The 25502-nt window shown below is 45.5% G+C and overlaps 1 protein-coding gene across 1 annotated transcript; it reads right to left on the bottom strand.

Moving 5' to 3' along the window:
* Window positions 1-16466: 16466 nt before the first annotated feature.
* Window positions 16467-18947, bottom strand: LOC136469297 (uncharacterized). Its single transcript, XM_066467540.1, has 3 exons — window positions 18915-18947; window positions 18116-18772; window positions 16467-17227 (listed from the first exon to the last, which is right to left on the bottom strand). Exons 1-3 carry the CDS (start codon window positions 18945-18947, stop codon window positions 16667-16669), a joined length of 1251 nt encoding a protein of 416 aa, XP_066323637.1. The 3' UTR covers window positions 16467-16666.
* Window positions 18948-25502: the final 6555 nt, after the last annotated feature.

Below are 25502 nucleotides of genomic sequence, written 5' to 3'. Positions count from 1 at the left end.
TGTTTCAAATGAATAGACTTCGAATTTTGTATGTCGATTTGTTCTGAGGTTTCTGGTTCCTGATGATGATGATAACCAATTGATCATGGGCTTTGCTGCGGTACAACCAAATGACTGTGAGGCGTTCATTTATTTCGATCGGACGGTCACGATCACCTAGGAGGTAATATATGAAATATATATTTATTTAATTTTTAATTTTGGAAAGTATGATAAATCAGGAAAAGTGTAAGATATAAAGATCTTTTTTTAGATCTAATTGACGCATACATGATTCATTGGATGTGGTAAATCTTTTTATTTTTTGCAACTTTAGATTTAGCATAATTTATTTAACATAAACTACCTATTTTTTATTCAAGTAACTCGTACCACACGTATGTGCTCAAACAGACATGAAATTGATGTGTGTATGTGCCCAACGTGCACGAAAATTTACGTGCATACATGAAACTTTACATGGCCATCTTGCATGCTCAATATTGACAGGTAAGGCCCTCTCAACTATGAAATATAGTTTTATTCGAGTTAGTATAATATACACACTCAATTTGTAACGTGTCAACATATAACATGTTTTAGATCGCTAAAGTTCAAGTCTCAATAATGTGTTAACTATTGATATTTTTTATATATATGTAACGTAACTTTTAATAACGGAATAAACCGTGATATAGCTGTTGTATACATGTTGATATATTTTTTTATATGTATAACATACTGAAAGGAAGGCCGCGCAATCAACAAGGAAGGGCCGCGCGGCAGGCCGCCGCTTCTCGGCGTGTTCGCTGGTTGGTTTCTGAGCTGGCTGGTGTTGGTTTGTTGTGAGAGAAAAACATTGTTGGCTGGTTGAATAAGCCTGGCTGAAACCAACAAGCGAACATGGTGTCTGTCTGTCCCGTGCATGAGGGGATTTGAAAATATTTCCTTTTCCTTTTCCCTTTTCTTAGGTTAATTAATTGATTTAAAAAATCTAAAAATCAATGGCTCAGATTTATTTGAGATATTACCTCCTTGGAGGTAAATGATGTACCTTAGCATTGCCCATTGATCATATATATCAAGGCTTGAGATCTGATTCTATTTCTACCTGGGAATGGGATACATACGTACAAGCAATCAGAATCAGAGTCAGTGATGCATTTTTCTTTGAGTATATGACAAGTGCGCTAGCTACAATTATATTCTTGTTACAACCTGTAAGAATTATATATATTTTTAAGAATATTTATTTACAAGAATTATATTCTTCTACAACCTCTAAAAGCAAAACTCTTTTACAAGAATAGAATTTTAGGATGCTTGCTAGAAGGTGAAGAAGTTGGTTACAACAAAAAAAAAAATCTAAATCCTCCAGCCAGCCACTTCTCTTTTGCATTTATTTTGGTCTACCTCTACAAAACACAAGGAGGCCGGCCGGCTTTCTCCGAATTCCGCTGGCCCTTTTGCGGCACTAGGGTTTTGGTGGCTAATGCCGCTACGAATTCCACCTCGCTTCGCTTTACGACTATATGTCTTGTTAGAAAGATGGCTAGCTTTGCTAGGCTTCATCGAAAACCTGATGCCCAACAAATTGGTGTCACGTCAACAACCCCTCGTTTCACTCTCTTTTGCTGGATGGAGCATCTCTTCCCCAACAATTTGCAGTGCCCAGCCCAGAGGATTCCCTTGCCATTTGCATTTTTAAACCATGCCCTCTTCTTAGTGCTCTCTGACGCAGAATTTGCATCACCTACACCTCTGGACAAAATTTTTCTCTGGTTGGCCCACTGAAAAAAATGGCTCTACTGCATTCATGCTACTCATTGGATTGGAGAACCAGAACCAGAGAGAGTGAGCTCAAGAATATATGGAATTAATGCAGACTGGCAGCCATCTTTTTTCTTTTAGGACTGGAAGCTATCATTGTGTGAAAGAGAGTGTCTTGCTCGTGAAAACGATGTTTCCTCGTCTAAAATACGTCCTAACATGAACATAAAGAAGAATACATATGTTATGCTAATCTGCAATTTGCAGTCAGGTAAGATAAATGACAAGTGTTTCTAGAAAGGCATCTTTGTTTGGTGTTTAGCAGATTTAAGGAGATGTGGATGAATCTGGGGCTCAAGGTTTTTTGTGTATTCGTGAGCCAACTTGGGAAGCACATAGTCTCCCTAGGATGAATCAGAGATCACGAAAGTCGGTTCTGAATTTGGTGCAGTTTTTAGCTCCAGGTACACAAGTTACTGTTAGACTATATTCTGGAAATTAATCCTACCCTACCAACTCTAACAGTTAATAGACAAGACCGTCTCTAGGAATTTGGGCCCCCAGAACGAAACGAAATGCAAAATGAGGTCCGAAAATTTGAAAAAAGAAATCATGTCTAATATAACTAAAGAATACTTTAACTTTTACATGTGTTATTTCAATATACAAAGTTTAGTAATATATCAAATATTGATGCTAAAAAATAGGTAGAACTAACCTCATGATTTACTGAAAAGCATCAACTATCTTGGAAATTTTAAGGTTATATATAAGATACTCCTTGAAATAAACAAAAGAAGACCGGACCAAATTTGAATGAGCAACTATCTTATAAATCTTGGATGCGTGACTACAACTATACGGAGTCTTAACCTTTCTACCGCTGAGAAATTTATGAAACAATTATTGATAAATTTGGAGGCTCTGTTCCATGACTTCCATTGCTTAGGCCGCACGCCCTCATCGACGGGTCTGTATGTAGATACTAAAGAGTGATTACAAAAACGTATACTGTGACATGAACATAAAGTATGTAGTTCTTATTTTTGGAAGTAAAGACAGATAAACTAGTTCATATCCTGTACTAATCTACACTTCTCAGAAAAATAGATCTACAAATGGCTCTAAAAATAAACAACTAGTGTTTAATAAGAGTATCTTCGGATTTTTTTTTTTGAAACAAAGGCAGGAGCTCTGCCGCTCAATTAAGACGAAAGAAAATTATGTACAACAAGGGTAGCCAAACGTGGTGCCAACACACGCCACACAAATGGCTGACCCATCCACGCGACGCGGAAGGGAAACAAAACTGTCATGAGTCATTGTTGCCGAGCGTGGTTACAAAGCAACCAGCAGCTCCGACTTTCCATGGCAGACACAGACGAACCTAACGAAGAAAAAAAGATGGCCCAAAGCGAGAGGCAGCAACAAGTCATCGTTGCCAAGCTCAAAACAAAGAGCAGCTCCGACTTCCCCGCCCCCAGCACCCCGGCATTTGCCACACCTTCAAAGCCTCCCAGTAGACGAAAGAGGGGGTGGTTCGCCTCATGTTATCGTTGCCGAGCCACATCCCTTGACGCAGCAGCTCCGACTTCACGCTTCAAGTCCTCCCTCCACACGCAGACCGGGTGCCGAGAAGCTAAGAGCATCAACCGAAGGCAACGTCGTGGTTGAGATGAGATCCAATCAGCGACGCCTTCAAGAAGGGCATGACGTCGAGAACGCCACCATCGCTCGTCCAAGCTGGACCGGGTTTTCACCCGTGAAAAGCAGTGCTGGGGAACACGACGCCCTCAGCAGGGGATGTGGTGCCCACAGACGTCGCCGTCGTCAAGGCTTTCGCCCAAAGGGTTCCCCAGCACAAACGTCCGACCAAGACCCGGACCTTATCCTGTTGTCGCCACCGTCGTCACTGCCCCGCCATCCCAATGAAACCCTTCCAGAGAGGCATGCGTCAGCCGCCACCCCCCCTGGCCGGGCAACACGGGATCGGGCTTACCCTGCCGCACTCGTCACACTGCTGCACACCGAAGCTGTTGCCGGACGACGTTGCCGGCTCTGGCACCCGCAGCCGATGCTGCCGGTCACCGTCGGCCGCTGCCGGTCGTGAGTGCCCCACCACCATGGGCACCGCCCCCAGCCCAAAGGGCGCCAGATCCAGCCGCTAGGGCAGAGAACCCGGTGCCCCAAGCCAGCACCGCCGCCCCCAGCCATGGAGGCGTCGGATTCAGCTTCCAGCGCACCGGATCTAGCCGCCCAGGCCCAAGAGCAGCCCAGAACGTCGCTGCCGGCGCTGCCATACGTGGAGGAAGGGGATAGTGGATTGGAAGAAGGAGATCCCGCCGCCGCCACCACCGAGCGCCTGTCTGGGCTCCAGCCGGCGCTGCCGTAGCCGCGGCCAGGCGGCTCCCTCGAGCCCCACGCGGCTCAGACGAGGCCGCGCCCAGCCGGCCCGCTGCAGCCTGTGCCGCTTCTCTGCCAAGGCGCGAGGATGAGAGGCCCCGCCACCGCCATCCCGGCGAGCCGCACGGCCTTGCCGGTGGCCTGCTCCGGCGGCGGCGCGGCAGGGGAGGGGAGGAGAGGGGAGGGGGCGGCGGCTGTGGTCGGGCCACCCGAGTCGCCCGCGTGGGAGGGGCAACGCAGGGCGAGACGAAGTGGGCTGTTTCCTCGGTATGGCTTTTTATATCTTCGGATTTAGCTGCTGGATGAGGAGATGTTGATGACCCTGGGGATTCATTGGTTGGGTTTCATGACCTTGTACGCCCTGTTCGTTTGGGCTGGTTTGGCTTATAAGCCATGGCTGAAAGTACTGTTGGCTGGTTTGGTGTGAGAGAAAAATATTGTTCGTTGGCTGATAAGCCATGGCTTATAAGCCAGATACGAGCAAGCGAACAGGCTTGTAGAAGGCTATACTCTCTAAAATGAATCAGCATGAATCACTAAAAGGTATCACTGAATTAGCTGCATGTTTCAATTTCTACAGGTGTGTACAATAGTTTAAGAAACTTTCTTCTCATCTTCATTTACAGCACTGATATCTATTAAACTGATCTGATGTGTATAGTAGAGACCGGAAGGTCCCTTAAAACTGACAAGTAGAAGCAGAAAGAAATCACAAGAAACCAGTATGAATCCAGATGTCATCCAGATTCATCACTGAAATATGCTGCAGCCTGGAAAGGGTGCCACCTGGTGGCACTGGAGAAGTGGAGACATCTCCTTGTGGGATGCTTCATAGTAATAGATGCTATATAGCTAGTGCTTTGGGGCATAAAGCATGAACTGATTCCAATTAGCTTTTGCGTAATGGAAGGCAAAGCACCCAATGGAGAGCAAGTGAGTGCTCATTGGACGCTCTTAAAAGAAACATTGTTGTCATCTCCATGCATGTTTGGCCTGTGACACTTGAGACCTTTTAGATGCTAGCTGTTTGATCTTCAATGCACTCTATCCATCAACATAGCATGTTCCTTTTGCAGTGAAACATTTACAATGGCCCTAGCTAGCCAAGGATATGTTATTGTGTTTAGCTTGTTCTTCTTCATAGTCCTTGGCATTATTCAGTGGCTATTGTAAGTTAATTTAACATTTTTTTAAATTCTGTGTTAAAATATTTAGCACCAAACACCCAATCTATAGATTACTTAATTTGGCTCGAAACAAATACTCCCTCCGTCCCATAAAAAGTGTCATTCTTAATTCCCAAGAAGTTAAACACTTTTAACTTTGATCAAATATATATTAAAGAATATTAATATTTATGATAATTAGTATCATTAGATAGATAGTTGAATATATTTTTATAACAAATTTATTTAGAGATATAAATGTTGCTAATATTTTCATAAATCTAGCCAAACTTAAGAAAGATTGACCAGCACGAGTCCTATAGTGACTCTTTTTATGGGGCGGAGTAGTATATAACTAGAGTCACCAAGAAGAAGATTATTTGGAGGAATATATTTTGATGATTCTAAACTTGAAGTAAATCACATTTTATCACAAATATGCAAGGTGGCCAAGATTATAAAGCTGTCAAGGTACCTCCAGAAATAAAAGATTTGGCCTTCATATTTAGTATAAGGGTCTCTTTCTCTAAAATAGTCAGCCAGGGAATGTAACATTGGCTCTCCACAAGCATGGTACTAAAACTGAATGCCAGGTACTTTATTGTTTCAAACAAAATCATTGCTTCAAAGAAAGAACACTGCCAGGTTACTCAAATCAGTCTTATTATACAAGAAACTACCAAAGAGAATCAAGAGTGAACTCCAGCCAATCATATTAGGTAACATCAGCAGACTAATTAAAGCAGGCTTTCAAATCTATTACATATATCCTCAAAGTAGAGTTCATGGTCCCATGACAACAGTATGATGTTATTTATATATTCTACCCTAGGGTGGAAATCTAGCTAGCCAAGGATATGTTATTGTGTTAGCTAGTTCTTCTCCATAGTCCTTGGCATTATTCAGTGGCTATTGTAAGTTAATTTAACATTTTTTTAATTCTGTGTTAAAATATTTGGCACCAAACACCCAATCTATAGATTACCTAATTTGGCTCGAAACACATACTCCCTCCGTCCCATAAAAAGTGTCATTCTCGCTTCCCAAGAAGTTAAACACTTTTAACTGTGATCAAATATATATTAAAAATAGGGGCTCTTGCGTTTGTACCCTTGTTTTGTATCGAAATTGTGATTTTACCCCTATTTTTTTGACTTTGTGAATTTACCCCTACTGTGCCATTCACGAAGCACTGGTTTGCCCCTGCTCCGTTATCCACCCCTAACGGTGTTAAACTTTGTACAAAAGACATGAATGCCCATGCGATTTTGCCCCTTGTTTTTATGCCTAATTGTGATTTTGCCCCTGTCTGGCCGAGGCTCGGTTGCGCGCGGCACGGGGTCGACCGTCCGGCCATGGCGCGGCCACCGAGGACGCGAACGCGCAGCACCCGCACGCCCCCGCACCAAGCCCCGCGCGAGCTTTGTGCCCCGCGGCCAGGCGCTGCCGCTGCCCCGCGCCTTGACCCAAGCATCACGGCCGGGCGCCGCTGCTGTCCTGCGCGGCACACAATAACATCCATCCGACTCAACCATAAAAATAGTCAGCCATTGGTCATATGAACCTGTAGTGGTAAAGAGTAAGGCAGCCCGACATTGGGCCAAATATCGTAGTAGCACAATAAGTATAATTTATGCCTGGGACCAGCAAGTGTTCACAGTACTTCCACCACGCAGAAACAGCAAACTGTCTTGTTCCTAGCAGTATGTAGCAAGCAAGAGTATGTTTTGTTAAACTAAATTGAGCGGCAACATGCACAATAAACTATCAAATATTGATGAAGGACTAAATGTCTGAGGACATCGACAGAACTGAAAATGAAATCAGAGCAAACAGGTAAGACTAGCTGCTTTCAAGCCATGATCTTGGCCGACCTCACGACATTCGAAATGGTTTCGAGAGTGGCAGGGAAGATTTCCTCCGTCTTGGGATCCTCAAAGATAATGAGGCAGCAAGCACCTTGATCTAGAGTCCCAGCAAATTTCTTGTCGAGGATCATCTGTGGCAGCTTCTTCTCAACATGGTCAACCGGCAATTCAATCATCTCCGCTATATGAGCAATCTCCACCCTTGAATAGGGCTCAATCAACCTGCAGAGGTTCTGCTCCAAGAGCGTATCATACAGAGAAGAAAGATGCCTGTGGACAATAGGGTCCTCCTCCAGTTGGGACTTGTAATCGCGAAGGGCAGTTTCAAAATACTTGAGAGATCTTTTAGAGTATGCATCAGCAACAGCCTTCATAGCATCAACATCAGGACCCAGATATTTTAGGCCAGCCTTAGATGAGATTATCCCTGCAACATCATCAGCTTGGTTAACCATTATCTTGCACAGGAGAGCCGCCAACCTCGCCTCCACACGCATTACGGTACTGTTAGAAAATGATTCCATTGAAGAAGACATGGTTACTCCCTACATACCAACATAACAAACATTACGGTACTGTTAGAAAATGAGCTAAGAATCAGCCAGAACAAAAGGGGTAAATCCTTTAATTACACATCAGACTAAATAATGCAACATCTGGAAAAACAAGCATACATTCCATTAACAACCTTAAATCATAATAAAATTGGCAGCAACAAAGTTACACACTCAGAAAGGAGAAGAGCATAACCCTGTTTGATGCTTGCAAGAAATTATCAATTTAGCGAAGATCAATTATCTAGTTCCTGTAAGTGGAAGTTTGACACAGAAGCACAGAAATTATCATCGAGAGATCACTAAATCAAAACACGTCACTTAATACTTAGTCATAGGAAATTTCAACGTTGCCTTGACAGATAAACATATAGTACTAGTTAGAATTAAAAGATAGTAAGACCAATGAATCAACGTCCCACAAAACAGGAATGCTTCAATTAACCGGGGTATCATAAGAGATATCTAACCACCAGACACCAGTACAGGGGATAATTAACCCTCAACCAGTAGATACAAGACCTAAGTCTGGATAATCACGCTGATTTTCACAAAAATTCCTAAACCTGAGCCATAATCAAGCACCCTAAACCACATCTAGCCAAATTAAAGTATCAGAAAGACATGAAAAAGACTTGAACTGGCAGCTCCACTACCAACAAAATCCAATAGGCTACTCTAGCACGCAGCAGGGGGGCAAGGTCATGGGTGTACACCCAACAATTTTACCAAAAAAACCAAGTTAGTAGGCATAATACATGCATACACTTGTGATTAGATCAGATCCGATCGAATACAGATAGCCAAATAGCTTAAATTAGGGTTCGGCCGTTCGGGTGCTCAGTTTCGCACGGAAGGGAACAGAAGGGGCAGGCATACCTGCTGTGGTGAGTGCTCGTCGCCGGCAAAGGGCTTGAGCCCGACGAGGCCTGGGCAGCTGGGAATAGGGCGGCGGCGGTCCCCAAACAAGGGCGTGTCTCGGTCTCCGGCCAGGTGCGGTGAACGGGAGCTCAAGAGCGGGTGCCGCAGCCCTACAAGCACTGCGCCCCGTGACCAGGCGCTGCCGCCACCCTGCGCGTGCCGGGGCCCTGCGAGCGCCGCGCCCCGCGGCCAGGCGCCGCCGCCGCCCCGTGCCTTGACCCCGAGCGTCGCGACCGGGCACCGCTGCTGCCCTGCGCGCGCCGCGGTCGTGGGCGAGCGCCGCGCCCCGCGGCCAGGCGCCGCCGCCGCCCCGTGCCTTGACCCGAGCGTCGCGGACGGGCACCGCTGCAGCCCTGCGCGCGCCGCGGTCGTGGGCGAGCGCCGCGGTCGTGGGCGAGCGCCGCGCCCCGCGGCCAGGCGCCGCCGCCGCCCCGTGCCTTGAACCCGAGCGTCGCGGCGGGCACCGCTGCTGCCCTGCGCGCGCCGCGGGCGTGGGCGAGTGCCGCGCCCCGCAGCCAGGTGCCACCGTCCCCCGCACAACGCGCCCCTGCGAGCGCCGCGGTCGTGGACGAACAGGAAGTTGAAGATAAGATGAGGGGCAACATGGTCTTTTTGCCTCTGTTTACAGGGATTTTGATTTTTTTTTAATTCATTTATTCCATGTCCATCTAACAGACATCCAAACCAGGGGCAAACGGATGGTTCATTTTAAAATAACAGGGGCAAAATCACAAAGTTGAAAAAACAAGGGCAAAATCACAATTGGATTGCTGAACAGGGGCAAGAACACCATTTTCCCTTAAAAATATTAATATTTATGATAATTAGTATCATTAGATAGATAGTTGAATATATTTTATAACAAATTTATTTGGAGATATAAATGTTGCTAATATTTTCATAAATCTAGCCAAATTTAAGAAAGATTGACCAGCACAAGTCCCATAGTGACTCTTTTTACGGGGCGGAGTAGTATATAACTAGAGTCACCAAGAAGAAGATTGTTTGGAGGAATATATTTTGATGATTCTAAACTAGAATCACAAATATGCAAGGTGGCCAAGATTATAAAGCTGTCAAGGTACCTCCAGAAATAAAAGATTTGGCCTTCATATTTAGTACAAGGGTCTCTTTCTCTAAAATAGTCAGCCAGGGAATATAACATTGGCTCTCCACAAGCATGGTACTAAAACTGAGTGCCAGGTACTTTATTGTTTCAAATAAAATCATTGCTTCAAAGAAAGAACACGGCCAGGTTACTTAAATCAGTCTTATTATACAAGAAACTACCACAGAGAATCAAGAGTGAACTCCAGCCAATCATATTAGGTAAAATCAGCAGAATAATTAAAGCAGGTTTTCAAATCTATTACATGCATATATCCTCAAAGTAGAGTTCATGGTCTCATGACAACAGTATGATGTTATTTATATATTCTACCCTAGGGTGGAAATCTAGTTGTATCAGATACTATAAATCTGTGTCAATCATAACAACTGCATTAGTGCTCATTCATAACTAAGATGCCTAGCCGTACAAATTAGTCCATTTAACGAATTCCTCCAAGATTCTTATAGTTTGGAGGCTCTAATATAATGGAGCATCTTATGAAGCAATGTCACACCCGAACTTGGACACTTTACTCTCCTTTTCTTTTTCTCAGATTAATTTGTTACTATCACTCTATGAGCTCAACCATTGGAGTTTGCTCTGACACAAAAATCCTCTTTGCTCCCAAAAAGTCATTGTTCGGTAAATAACCCCATATCCACTAATGGACCCAACCTATCATATCTTGCTTTTTCCCTTGAAATTTGATAGATATATGAGTTACAGAAACTACTGAAAATGCACGCTAAAAAAATGTAAGCTTATCCTAGCCTATGCCTATCCATATATATATCACTTAACAAACACAGAGCTTGGCATCAATGTGACTGAGCACTTGTTAGTGTCTGCCATGTTACACTGAACTTTGGTTCTTTGTGTCATGTGTGCTAAGAGGTACAAGAAGTGATAACAAGTACCCCTGCAAGAAAAGAACTGCAGCCGCCAGCCGCTGCAAAGAAACAAAGACGGGCGGCCTTTCCAGGATGCAAAGGCGGCGAGCGGCAAGGCGTCCAGGACCACTCCCTTTGGCTCTGAATCTTGGAACACCGAAAGCAACCAATGCAGAGCCTGTTAAGTTGCAGGATCAGTTAGTACGATACAATGCAAAGGTGTGGCAAATCAAGTAAAATGCCTTCATATATGTGCAGCATGCATGCACAACAGGCGATGATTGCCTCGCTTCGCTTCGACTATATGTCTTGTTAGAAAGATGGCTAGCTTTGCTAGGCTTCATCGAAAACCTGATGCCCAACAAATTGGTTGTCACGTCAACAACCCCTCGTTTCACTCTCTTTTGCTGGATGGAGCATCTCTTCCCCAACAATTTGCAGTGCCCAGCCCAGAGGATTCCCTTGCCATTTGCATTTTTAAACCATGCCCTCTTCTTAGTGCTCTCTGACGCAGAATTGCATCACCTACACCTCTGGACAAAATTTTTCTCTGGTTGGCCCACTGAAAAAAATGGCTCTACTGCATTCATGCTACTCATTGGATTGGGAGAACCAGAACCAGAGAGAGTGAGCTCAAGAATATATGGAATTAATGCAGACTGGCAGCCATCTTTTTTCTTTTAGGACTGGAAGCTATCATTGTGTGAAAGAGAGTGTCTTGCTCGTGAAAACGATGTTTCCTCGTCTAAAATACGTCCTAACATGAACATAAAGAAGAATACATATGTTATGCTAATCTGCAATTTGCAGTCAGGTAAGATAAATGACAAGTGTTTCTAGAAAGGCATCTTTGTTTGGTGTTTAGCAGATTTAAGGAGATGTGGATGAATCTGGGGCTCAAGGTTTTTTGTGTATTCGTGAGCCAACTTGGGAAGCACATAGTCTCCCTAGGATGAATCAGAGATCACGAAAGTCGGTTCTGAATTTGGTGCAGTTTTTAGCTCCAGGTACACAAGTTACTGTTAGACTATATTCTGGAAATTAATCCTACCCTACCACTCTAACAGTTAATAGACAAGACCGTCTCTAGGAATTTGGGCCCCAGAACGAAACGAAATGCAAAATGAGGTCCGAAAATTTGAAAAAAGAAATCATGTCTAATATAACTAAAGAATACTTTAACTTTTACATGTGTTATTTCAATATACAAAGTTTAGTAATATATCAAATATTGATGCTAAAAATAGGTAGAACTAACCTCATGATTTACTGAAAAGCATCAACTATCTTGGAAATTTTAAGGTTATATATAAGATACTCCTTGAAATAAACAAAAGAAGACCGGACCAAATTTGAATGAGCAACTATCTTATAAATCTTGGATGCGTGACTACAACTATACGGAGTCTTAACCTTTCTACCGCTGAGAAATTTATGAAACAATTATTGATAAATTTGGAGGCTCTGTTCCATGACTTCCATTGCTTAGGCCGCACGCCCTCATCGACGGGTCTGTATGTAGATACTAAAGAGTGATTACAAAAACGTATACTGTGACATGAACATAAAGTATGTAGTTCTTATTTTTGGAAGTAAAGACAGATAAACTAGTTCATATCCTGTACTAATCTACACTTCTCAGAAAAATAGATCTACAAATGGCTCTAAAAATAAACAACTAGTGTTTAATAAGAGTATCTTCGGATTTTTTTTTTTGAAACAAAGGCAGGAGCTCTGCCGCTCAATTAAGACGAAAGAAAATTATGTACAAGAAGGGTAGCCAAACGTGGTGCCAACACACGCCACACAAATGGCTGACCCATCCACGCGACGCGGAAGGGAAACAAAACTGTCATGAGTCATTGTTGCCGAGCGTGGTTACAAAGCAACCAGCAGCTCCGACTTCCCATGGCAGACACAGACGAACCTAATGAAGAAAAAAAGATGGCCCAAAGCGAGAGGCAGCAACAGGTCATCGTTGCCAAGCTCAAAACAAAGAGCAGCTCCGACTTCCTATCTTGACCTCCGCCCCGCACCCCGGCATTTGCCACACCTTCAAAGCCTCCCAGTAGACGAAAGAGGGGGTGGTTCGCCTCATGTCATCGTTGCCGAGCCACATCCCTTGACGCAGCAGCTCCGACTTCACGCTGCAAGTCCTCCCTCCACACGCAGACCGGGCTGCCGAGAAGCTAAGAGCATCAACCGAAGGCAACGTCGTGGTTGAGACGAGATCCAATCAGCGATGCCTTCAAGAAGGGCATGACGTCGAGAACGCCACCGTCGCTCGTCCAAGATGGACCGGGTTTTCACCCGTGGAAGGCAAGTGCTGGGGAACACGACGCCCTCAGCAGGGGATGCGGCGCCCACAGACGTCGCCGTCGTCAAGGCTTTCGCCCAAAGGGTTCCCAGCACAAACGTCCGACCAAGACCCGGACCCTATCCTGTTGTCGCCACCGTCGTCACTGCCCCGCCATCCCAACGAAAACCCTTCCAGAGAGGCATCGACGCGCCAGCTGCACGCAGCAGCCGCATAGCTGCGTCGTCCGCCACCCCCTCTGGCCGGGGGGTAACACGGGATCGGGCTTACCCTGCCGTGTGCGTCACACTGCCGCACACCGAAGCCCGTTGCTGAACGAGGTCCGCCGGCCTCTGGCACCCGCAGCCGATGCCTGCCGGGGCACCGCGGTCGCCGAGTGTCCCACCACGGTGGGCGCCGCCCCCAGCACCCAAGGGCGCCGGATCCAGCCGCTAGGGCAGAGAACCCGGTGCCCCCAAGCCTGTCGCCGCCGCCCCCCAGCCATTGGTCGCCGGATCCGCTTTCCAGTGCCCCGGATCTAGGCCCCAGGCCAAGTAGCAGCCCAGAACGTCGCCGCCCGGCGCTGCCATACGAGGAGGAGGGACGGCGGAGTGGAAGAAGGAGATCCCGCCGCCGCCACCACCGAGCGCCTGTCTGGGCTCCAGCCGGCGCTGCCGTAGCCGCGGCCAGGCGGCTCCCTCGAGCCCCACGCGGCTCAGACGAGGCCGCGCCCAGCCGGCCCGCTGCAGCCTGTGCCGCTTCTCTGCCAAGGCGCGAGGATGAGAGGCCCCGCCACCGCCATCCCGGCGAGCCGCACGGCCTTGCCGGTGGCCTGCTCCGGCGGCGGCGCGGCAGGGGAGGGGAGGAGAGGGGAGGGGGCGGCGGCTGTGGTCGGGCCACCCGAGTCGCCCGCGTGGGAGGGGCAACGCAGGGCGAGACGAAGTGGGCTGTTTCCTCGGTATGGCTTTTTATATCTTCGGATTTAGCTGCTGGATGAGGAGATGTTGATGACCCTGGGGATTCATTGGTTGGGTTTCATGACCTTGTACGCCCTGTTCGTTTGGGCTGGTTTGGCTTATAAGCCATGGCTGAAAGTACTGTTGGCTGGTTTGGTGTGAGAGAAAAATATTGTTCGTTGGCTGATAAGCCATGGCTTATAAGCCAGATACGAGCAAGCGAACAGGCTTGTAGAAGGCTATACTCTCTAAAATGAATCAGCATGAATCACTAAAAGGTATCACTGAATTAGCTGCATGTTTCAATTTCTACAGGTGTGTACAATAGTTTAAGAAACTTTCTTCTCATCTTCATTTACAGCACTGATATCTATTAAACTGATCTGATGTGTATAGTAGAGACCGGAAGGTCCCTTAAAACTGACAAGTAGAAGCAGAAAGAAATCACAAGAAACCAGTATGAATCCAGATGTCATCCAGATTCATCACTGAAATATGCTGCAGCCTGGAAAGGGTGCCACCTGGTGGCACTGGAGAAGTGGAGACATCTCCTTGTGGGATGCTTCATAGTAATAGATGCTATATAGCTAGTGCTTTGGGGCATAAAGCATGAACTGATTCCAATTAGCTTTTGCGTAATGGAAGGCAAAGCACCCAATGGAGAGCAAGTGAGTGCTCATTGGACGCTCTTAAAAGAAACATTGTTGTCATCTCCATGCATGTTTGGCCTGTGACACTTGAGACCTTTTAGATGCTAGCTGTTTGATCTTCAATGCACTCTATCCATCAACATAGCATGTTCCTTTTGCAGTGAAACATTTACAATGGCCCTAGCTAGCCAAGGATATGTTATTGTGTTTAGCTTGTTCTTCTTCATAGTCCTTGGCATTATTCAGTGGCTATTGTAAGTTAATTTAACATTTTTTTAAATTCTGTGTTAAAATATTTAGCACCAAACACCCAATCTATAGATTACTTAATTTGGCTCGAAACAAATACTCCCTCCGTCCCATAAAAAGTGTCATTCTTAATTCCCAAGAAGTTAAACACTTTTAACTTTGATCAAATATATATTAAAGAATATTAATATTTATGATAATTAGTATCATTAGATAGATAGTTGAATATATTTTTATAACAAATTTATTTAGAGATATAAATGTTGCTAATATTTTCATAAATCTAGCCAAACTTAAGAAAGATTGACCAGCACGAGTCCTATAGTGACTCTTTTTATGGGGCGGAGTAGTATATAACTAGAGTCACCAAGAAGAAGATTATTTGGAGGAATATATTTTGATGATTCTAAACTTGAAGTAAATCACATTTTATCACAAATATGCAAGGTGGCCAAGATTATAAAGCTGTCAAGGTACCTCCAGAAATAAAAGATTTGGCCTTCATATTTAGTATAAGGGTCTCTTTCTCTAAAATAGTCAGCCAGGGAATGTAACATTGGCTCTCCACAAGCATGGTACTAAAACTGAATGCCAGGTACTTTATTGTTTCAAACAAAATCATTGCTTCAAAGAAAGAACACTGCCAGGTTACTCAAATCAGTCTTATTATACAAGAAACTACCAAAGAGAATCAAGAGTGAACTCCAGCCAATCATATTAGGTAACATCAGCAGACTAATTAAAGCAGGCTTTCAAATCTATTACATATATCCTCAAAGTAGAGTTCATGGTCCCATGACAACAGTATGATGTTATTTATATATTCTACCCTAGGGTGGAAATCTAGCTAGCCAAGGATATGTTATTGTGTTAGCTAGTTCTTCTCCATAGTCCTTGGCATTATTCAGTGGCTATTGTAAGTTAATTTAACATTTTTTTAATTCTGTGTTAAAATATTTGGCACCAAACACCCAATCTATAGATTACCTAATTTGGCTCGAAACACATACTCCCTCCGTCCCATAAAAAGTGTCATTCTCGCTTCCCAAGAAGTTAAACACTTTTAACTGTGATCAAATATATATTAAAAATAGGGGCTCTTGCGTTTGTACCCTTGTTTTGTATCGAAATTGTGATTTTACCCCTATTTTTTTGACTTTGTGAATTTACCCCTACTGTGCCATTCACGAAGCACTGGTTTGCCCCTGCTCCGTTATCCACCCCTAACGGTGTTAAACTTTGTACAAAAGACATGAATGCCCATGCGATTTTGCCCCTTGTTTTTATGCCTAATTGTGATTTTGCCCCTGTCTGGCCGAGGCTCGGTTGCGCGCGGCACGGGGTCGACCGTCCGGCCATGGCGCGGCCACCGAGGACGCGAACGCGCAGCACCCGCACGCCCCCGCACCAAGCCCCGCGCGAGCTTTGTGCCCCGCGGCCAGGCGCTGCCGCTGCCCCGCGCCTTGACCCAAGCATCACGGCCGGGCGCCGCTGCTGTCCTGCGCGGCACACAATAACATCCATCCGACTCAACCATAAAATAGTCAGCCATTGGTCATATGAACCTGTAGTGGTAAAGAGTAAGGCAGCCCGACATTGGGCCAAATATCGTAGTAGCACAATAAGTATAATTTATGCCTGGGACCAGCAAGTGTTCACAGTACTTCCACCACGCAGAAACAGCAAACTGTCTTGTTCCTAGCAGTATGTAGCAAGCAAGAGTATGTTTTGTTAAACTAAATTGAGCGGCAACATGCACAATAAACTATCAAATATTGATGAAGGACTAAATGTCTGAGGACATCGACAGAACTGAAAATGAAATCAGAGCAAACAGGTAAGACTAGCTGCTTTCAAGCCATGATCTTGGCCGACCTCACGACATTCGAAATGGTTTCGAGAGTGGCAGGGAAGATTTCCTCCGTCTTGGGATCCTCAAAGATAATGAGGCAGCAAGCACCTTGATCTAGAGTCCCAGCAAATTTCTTGTCGAGGATCATCTGTGGCAGCTTCTTCTCAACATGGTCAACCGGCAATTCAATCATCTCCGCTATATGAGCAATCTCCACCCTTGAATAGGGCTCAATCAACCTGCAGAGGTTCTGCTCCAAGAGCGTATCATACAGAGAAGAAAGATGCCTGTGGACAATAGGGTCCTCCTCCAGTTGGGACTTGTAATCGCGAAGGGCAGTTTCAAAATACTTGAGAGATCTTTTAGAGTATGCATCAGCAACAGCCTTCATAGCATCAACATCAGGACCCAGATATTTTAGGCCAGCCTTAGATGAGATTATCCCTGCAACATCATCAGCTTGGTTAACCATTATCTTGCACAGGAGAGCCGCCAACCTCGCCTCCACACGCATTACGGTACTGTTAGAAAATGATTCCATTGAAGAAGACATGGTTACTCCCTACATACCAACATAACAAACATTACGGTACTGTTAGAAAATGAGCTAAGAATCAGCCAGAACAAAAGGGGTAAATCCTTTAATTACACATCAGACTAAATAATGCAACATCTGGAAAAACAAGCATACATTCCATTAACAACCTTAAATCATAATAAAATTGGCAGCAACAAAGTTACACACTCAGAAAGGAGAAGAGCATAACCCTGTTTGATGCTTGCAAGAAATTATCAATTTAGCGAAGATCAATTATCTAGTTCCTGTAAGTGGAAGTTTGACACAGAAGCACAGAAATTATCATCGAGAGATCACTAAATCAAAACACGTCACTTAATACTTAGTCATAGGAAATTTCAACGTTGCCTTGACAGATAAACATATAGTACTAGTTAGAATTAAAAGATAGTAAGACCAATGAATCAACGTCCCACAAAACAGGAATGCTTCAATTAACCGGGGTATCATAAGAGATATCTAACCACCAGACACCAGTACAGGGGATAATTAACCCTCAACCAGTAGATACAAGACCTAAGTCTGGATAATCACGCTGATTTTCACAAAAATTCCTAAACCTGAGCCATAATCAAGCACCCTAAACCACATCTAGCCAAATTAAAGTATCAGAAAGACATGAAAAAGACTTGAACTGGCAGCTCCACTACCAACAAAATCCAATAGGCTACTCTAGCACGCAGCAGGGGGGCAAGGTCATGGGTGTACACCCAACAATTTTACCAAAAAAACCAAGTTAGTAGGCATAATACATGCATACACTTGTGATTAGATCAGATCCGATCGAATACAGATAGCCAAATAGCTTAAATTAGGGTTCGGCCGTTCGGGTGCTCAGTTTCGCACGGAAGGGAACAGAAGGGGCAGGCATACCTGCTGTGGTGAGTGCTCGTCGCCGGCAAAGGGCTTGAGCCCGACGAGGCCTGGGCAGCTGGGAATAGGGCGGCGGCGGTCCCAAACAAGGGCGTGTCTCGGTCTCCGGCCAGGTGCGGTGAACGGGAGCTCAAGAGCGGGTGCCGCAGCCCTACAAGCACTGCGCCCCGTGACCAGGCGCTGCCGCCACCCTGCGCGTGCCGGGGCCCTGCGAGCGCCGCGCCCCGCGGCCAGGCGCCGCCGCCGCCCCGTGCCTTGACCCGAGCGTCGCGACCGGGCACCGCTGCTGCCCTGCGCGCGCCGCGGTCGTGGGCGAGCGCCGCGCCCCGCGGCCAGGCGCCGCCGCCGCCCCGTGCCTTGACCCGAGCGTCGCGGACGGGCACCGCTGCAGCCCTGCGCGCGCCGCGGTCGTGGGCGAGCGCCGCGGTCGTGGGCGAGCGCCGCGCCCCGCGGCCAGGCGCCGCCGCCGCCCCGTGCCTTGACCCGAGCGTCGCGGCGGGCACCGCTGCTGCCCTGCGCGCGCCGCGGGCGTGGGCGAGTGCCGCGCCCCGCAGCCAGGTGCCACCGTCCCCCGCACAACGCGCCCCTGCGAGCGCCGCGGTCGTGGACGAACAGGAAGTTGAAGATAAGATGAGGGGCAACATGGTCTTTTTGCCTCTGTTTACAGGGATTTTGATTTTTTTTTAATTCATTTATTCCATGTCCATCTAACAGACATCCAAACCAGGGGCAAACGGATGGTTCATTTTAAAATAACAGGGGCAAAATCACAAAGTTGAAAAAACAAGGGCAAAATCACAATTGGATTGCTGAACAGGGGCAAGAACACCATTTTCCCTTAAAAATATTAATATTTATGATAATTAGTATCATTAGATAGATAGTTGAATATATTTTATAACAAATTTATTTGGAGATATAAATGTTGCTAATATTTTCATAAATCTAGCCAAATTTAAGAAAGATTGACCAGCACAAGTCCCATAGTGACTCTTTTTACGGGGCGGAGTAGTATATAACTAGAGTCACCAAGAAGAAGATTGTTTGGAGGAATATATTTTGATGATTCTAAACTAGAATCACAAATATGCAAGGTGGCCAAGATTATAAAGCTGTCAAGGTACCTCCAGAAATAAAAGATTTGGCCTTCATATTTAGTACAAGGGTCTCTTTCTCTAAAATAGTCAGCCAGGGAATATAACATTGGCTCTCCACAAGCATGGTACTAAAACTGAGTGCCAGGTACTTTATTGTTTCAAATAAAATCATTGCTTCAAAGAAAGAACACGGCCAGGTTACTTAAATCAGTCTTATTATACAAGAAACTACCACAGAGAATCAAGAGTGAACTCCAGCCAATCATATTAGGTAAAATCAGCAGAATAATTAAAGCAGGTTTTCAAATCTATTACATGCATATATCCTCAAAGTAGAGTTCATGGTCTCATGACAACAGTATGATGTTATTTATATATTCTACCCTAGGGTGGAAATCTAGTTGTATCAGATACTATAAATCTGTGTCAATCATAACAACTGCATTAGTGCTCATTCATAACTAAGATGCCTAGCCGTACAAATTAGTCCATTTAACGAATTCCTCCAAGATTCTTATAGTTTGGAGGCTCTAATATAATGGAGCATCTTATGAAGCAATGTCACACCCGAACTTGGACACTTTACTCTCCTTTTCTTTTTCTCAGATTAATTTGTTACTATCACTCTATGAGCTCAACCATTGGAGTTTGCTCTGACACAAAAATCCTCTTTGCTCCCAAAAAGTCATTGTTCGGTAAATAACCCCATATCCACTAATGGACCCAACCTATCATATCTTGCTTTTTCCCTTGAAATTTGATAGATATATGAGTTACAGAAACTACTGAAAATGCACGCTAAAAAAATGTAAGCTTATCCTAGCCTATGCCTATCCATATATATATCACTTAACAAACACAGAGCTTGGCATCAATGTGACTGAGCACTTGTTAGTGTCTGCCATGTTACACTGAACTTTGGTTCTTTGTGTCATGTGTGCTAAGAGGTACAAGAAGTGATAACAAGTACCCCTGCAAGAAAAGAACTGCAGCCGCCAGCCGCTGCAAAGAAACAAAGACGGGCGGCCTTTCCAGGATGCAAAGGCGGCGAGCGGCAAGGCGTCCAGGACCACTCCCTTTGGCTCTGAATCTTGGAACACCGAAAGCAACCAATGCAGAGCCTGTTAAGTTGCAGGATCAGTTAGTACGATACAATGCAAAGGTGTGGCAAATCAAGTAAAATGCCTTCATATATGTGCAGCATGCATGCACAACAGGCGATGATTGGAAGATATGATCCCTAGCTTATAGCTATAGATATATGTCAATGTATTTATATAACTATATATGGATATAGTTTTATGGGTTCAAATTAGGTAACCGTCCTGGTCCAACAAATGTGCACAACCTTATTTGCTTTTCTTCAATATAATCTTGAGAAATAGAAAAGGATAAGATGCGCTTTTTTCGGTTTTTTACTAGTATGTGGAACTGTTGGACTGGACATATTTTATGAGCATGAACAGGTTAAACATTCCATTGGCTTGGAGTTTCATGCGTCTCTTCTAAATTTTTTGTGTGAGAGGAATGAAGCTCTGGGACTTAACAAATGTCCATAGGTAAGCACCGTGAAAGTCCCTTTTCACTTTTACCATCGTGCTCGACATGTTAATGACTGCAGACTGTATTTACATGAATTGGTAGCTGTTATAGCATTGGTAGATCTGATTCAGGTAAGTGAGCCACATTTCACTCAATGTTTGTTCGAGTTCTAAACAGATATAGGAGCAGACTTTGCGAGTACAATATCTGATATATGGGTACAACCAGTTTAACTAGCATAAAATACATAGAGTCTTTTGAAGCACATAACAGATCTTCAGTGTTTCAGACAGAGTTGCGAACTCAAATAAACCTGATTTGATTTTACTATGATCAGCGAATTCTGCGGGAGCCCTCATCACTCCCCAGTCCATGGGACTTGAGTGCATCAGCAATTCATTCTTCGTCAGAAAATGTCGACAAAATATCGTTGGCAGTCATCCGAGGGGTATCCCACGAAGGTAGATTGATCGGCAGGGAAGCGTGACATCAAGAACAAGAAGGCAATAGAGACACACGAGTTAGACAGGTTCAGACCATCAGTATGACGTAATACCCTACTTCTGTGGTCTGTTGATTTGTATTAGCTATCGTATGATATTGCGTGACTGCAGATGTATGTATCTTGATGTAGCCTGTCCGCTAGGGGACCCCTGCCTCTCCTTATATACTCTGGAGGGGTAGGGTTACAAGGAAAATATCATATTTGGTACTATACAATATCTTACGGTGCACGCCGAGCAGCGCCGTGCACGCCTTGATCTTGCAGGCTGGGCCACCTCTGATGGTACGACCCATGTCTTGTCTTGTGGATACCGGGGGCTATACCCCCCACAGCTAGTCCCCGAGCCTGACAGTAGGTGATGTAGTCACGGGGTGCCAGGGTCAGAAAGTATAAGACCAGCCGAGCAGGCAGCCAGTCTCCGGACGTAGCCTCGAGATGAGAAAAACGCGCATTCACCACAAGGTGAAGTGTGCCCACTTAGTCCCCGAGCCTGCTGGAAGATGAAGAATGAATCTTATAGCAGGGTCAAAGAAAAAGAAGTCTGAAAGCTTGCCGACATCGTCTGACATGCGCGTATCAAGACCCTAGACGTGCTGCACAAGATCAGCACCCTGATCCGAACAGCATGGAGCAGCTTGATAGCACACCGATAAGACGTAGCAAGATCTGACAACCAAGAGCGATGTCCGAGCGCCGTGGAGTCCCCGGCGTAGCTGGCGACGTCCGAGCACCGAGGAGTCCTCGGCGTAGCTGACGATGTCGGAGCACCGAGTAGTCCCCGGCGTAGGCGGTGATGTCCGAGCACCGAGGAGTCCTCGACGTAGCTGACGATGTCGGAGCACCGAGGAGTCTCCGGCGTAGGCAACGATGTCCGAGCACCGAGGAGTCTCGGACGTAGCTGGCGACGTCCGAGCACCGAGGAGTCCGCGACGTAGCTAACGACGTCCGAGCACCGAGGAGTCCCCGGTGTAGGCGGCGATGTCCGAGCACCGAGGAGTCCCCGGCGTGGGCGACGATGTCCGAGCACCGAGGAGTCCCCGGCGTAGCTGGCGATGTCCGAGCACCGAGGAGTTCCTGGCATAGCTGGCGATGTCCGCGCACCGAGAAGTCCCCGGCGTAGCTGGCGATGTCCAAACACCAAGGAGTTCCCTGCGTAGCTGGCGATGTCCGAGCACCGAGGAGTCCTCGACGCCGCTGGTGATGTCCGAGCACCGTGGAGTCCCCGGCGTAGGTAGCGATGTCCGCGTACCAAGGAGTCCCTAGCGTAGGTAGCGATGTCCGCGCACCGAGGAGTCCCCGACGTAGGTAGCGATGTCCGCGCACCGAGGAGTTCCCAGCGTAGCTGGCGATGTCCAAGCACCGATGAGTCCTCAGCGCCGCTAGTGACGTCCGAGCATCGAGGAGTCCCCAGCGTAGCTGGCGATGTCCGCAAGGTGAAGTGGGGTTAATTGTGCCCACTTAGTCCTCGAGCACGAAGAATCTGAGGGCCGAGGAGTAACCGACGTAGCTGGCGATGAAGCACGAGCGACGAACAGTCTGGTCAACTGGTCGGCGACGAAGTGAACATTGAGTAGAAGCGACCGACGAATAGTCCGATAAACTAGTTGGCGACAAAGTCTATGGACCTAGCGGTCCAACCAGTTGATCGGTGGAGAAGCCCGAGCACCAGATGGTCCGATGATCCTGCAATACAAATATGTAGAACGGGTAGTACATGATATACAAATATATGAACTCCGGAGAAAAATCAGCAATGGCGATGAAATAGCGTAAGTAGCTCGGCGATTAGTTGGTGTGAAGATGTATTTAATATAAACCGCCCGAATAGTTAGTGTGTAGCTGAGTCTGTAGCCCTAGCTAGCCTATTAACCATAACGCGGAACGTGGAGCTGAAAGGTCCTAATATGGCTAGACGGGGGTGAATAGCCTATTTAAAAATCTATAAATCAACTAGAGCAATTTAATTAGTATGACAAATAGCGAAATGCAAACTTGCTCTAGCTCTACAAGGGTTGCAAGCCACCTATCCAATAATTCTAGTTGCAATGATAACTAAGCACACAACTTGCAATGTTACTACTCATTAAGAGCTCTCAAACTTGCTACTCTAAAGAGCTCCACTAGATGAACTTAAAATAACAAAGCAAGCTCTCAATTCTAATTACACTAAAGAGCTTGCTACAACTAGTTTGCAAGAATGTAAGTGAGTGAGTAGGATGATTATACCGCCGTGTTGAGGAATGAACCAATCACAAGATGAAGATTAAGCCAAACACTGGGAGAATACAAATGACAAGAGACAACTGATTTTCTTCCGAGGTTCACGTGCTTGCCAACACGCTACGTCCCCATTGTGTCGACCAACACTTGGTGGTTCGGCGGCTAAGAAGTGTTGCACAAACCTCATCCACATGATTGGACACCGCAAGAACCTACCCACAAGTGAGGTAACTCAATGACACGAACGATTTACTAGAGTTACCTTTCGGCACTCCACCAGGGAAGGTACAACTCCCCTCACAATCACCGGAGACGGCCGCGAACAATCACCAACTCGTGTCGATCCTCCAACGCTGCACCAAGCCGTCTAGGTGGTGGCAACCACCAAGAGTAACAAGCGAAATCTGCAGCGCAACACGAATAACAAGTGCCTCTAGATGCAATCACTCAAGCAATGCACTTGGATTCTCTCCCAATCTCACAAAGATGATGAATCAATGATGGAGATGAGTGGGAGGGCTTTGGCTAAGCTCACAAGGTTGCTATGTCAATGAAAATGTGCAAGAGAGTGAGCTTGAGCCGGCCATAGGGCTTAAATAGAAGCCCCCACGAAATAGAGCTGTTGTACCCCTTCACTGGTGTCACACCCAATTTTAAGAATAAAATTAAATGCATAAGCTCATGTGTGCCCAGGGATCAGTCACACACATAAGTCAACAAATTATAAGAAGTATCATCACTGGTGTATCTTACATCACGATTAATAACATCACATAGTCTTACACAACACAGCGGAAAATAAAAAGATAACTCTCTTGTGGAAGCTCCAACACAGGGACGGTCAACTGGTTGACCACAAGCCTAAAAGTCCTCTAGGAACTCCTCATACCCGTTGACATCTGTTACCCATCTGGGATTTTTATCCAAATATTGAAAGTAAACAAGCATAAGTACTTTCTGTACATAACGAGTTAACATGGGGTTATGAAAGCTCAAAAAGGATGACACTGGTTTACTGTAGTTAGCACTTTTAGTGGGTCAATATTTTATCATTAACTATTAGCAAGTTATGCTTAAGCTCCCATTTAAACCCATATAATCAGATATCAGTATCAATTGTATCATATTATCATCATAGAACATCATAAATGAACAACAATAAATAACCAGTTATTCTATGAGTTTTTCGGGCCGCTCGTGACTGTGAGCACGGCTATTATAACAGTTTGTAACCCTCTATAGAGGTTGTGCACATTCACCGCGAGTTGTGATTCCCTTATGCCTGGGTTAATTACTCCCATATCACTGCCAAGGTGAGCGGGCGAGGTACACTATGAAGCCTATTTCATAGGTTTCTCTAACAAGTTAGGGCCGCTAGGTTTCCTCGGTGGGCAGATATAGGAACCGCCCTTTCCTATGGCATAAATCCTTCGCGGACTATACACATAAGAGCAGGGGCAGTCCTATACCTAACATGGCAAACCCCTTTTGCGCCATAAAGGTAACCTCTAACAAGCTAGAAAAGGTCCTATTACTGAGCTAAAGTCAGAGCCATATGACCCTCACGGATTGCACTATTAGTCCCAGCTTTTGCCGATAGATAAGTCCTTATGTAGGGCCGAGAGCATCATGATCGAAAGTCATTTGCTCCTTCGCCCTATAATTCAGTTGTTTAAAAGTCAATTTTACTTTTCGTTCCATAGAACCATTATTTCATCATGTAGATCATGCATAGTTACATTGAGCACTAACAAACTACCCATATGTATATAACCCATAGAAGAATAAGGAATAGGATAATCAAACACTAGGATGTCCTTACGGGTATCAAAATTAGACACATGCAAATGAGTAATTAATAAATAGTGAATAGGACATCAAGGTATATCCCATGCTATACTTGCCTTAGTTAGCAAACTCGTGCTGGTCCTACTGGTCATCAAAGAACTCTTGGTCTCCAACATTCTCCTCACCGTCTGAACGCAACCAACACGACAACATACAACATTCCAAAGGCATTCAT

Source organism: Miscanthus floridulus, chromosome 8, assembly GCF_019320115.1.
Source record: "Miscanthus floridulus cultivar M001 chromosome 8, ASM1932011v1, whole genome shotgun sequence".
In the NCBI taxonomy this organism is placed as follows: Eukaryota; Viridiplantae; Streptophyta; class Magnoliopsida; order Poales; family Poaceae; genus Miscanthus; species Miscanthus floridulus.
The sequence above is the reverse complement of the archived record's forward strand: the minus strand, read 5'-3'. Positions and strand labels throughout refer to the sequence as shown.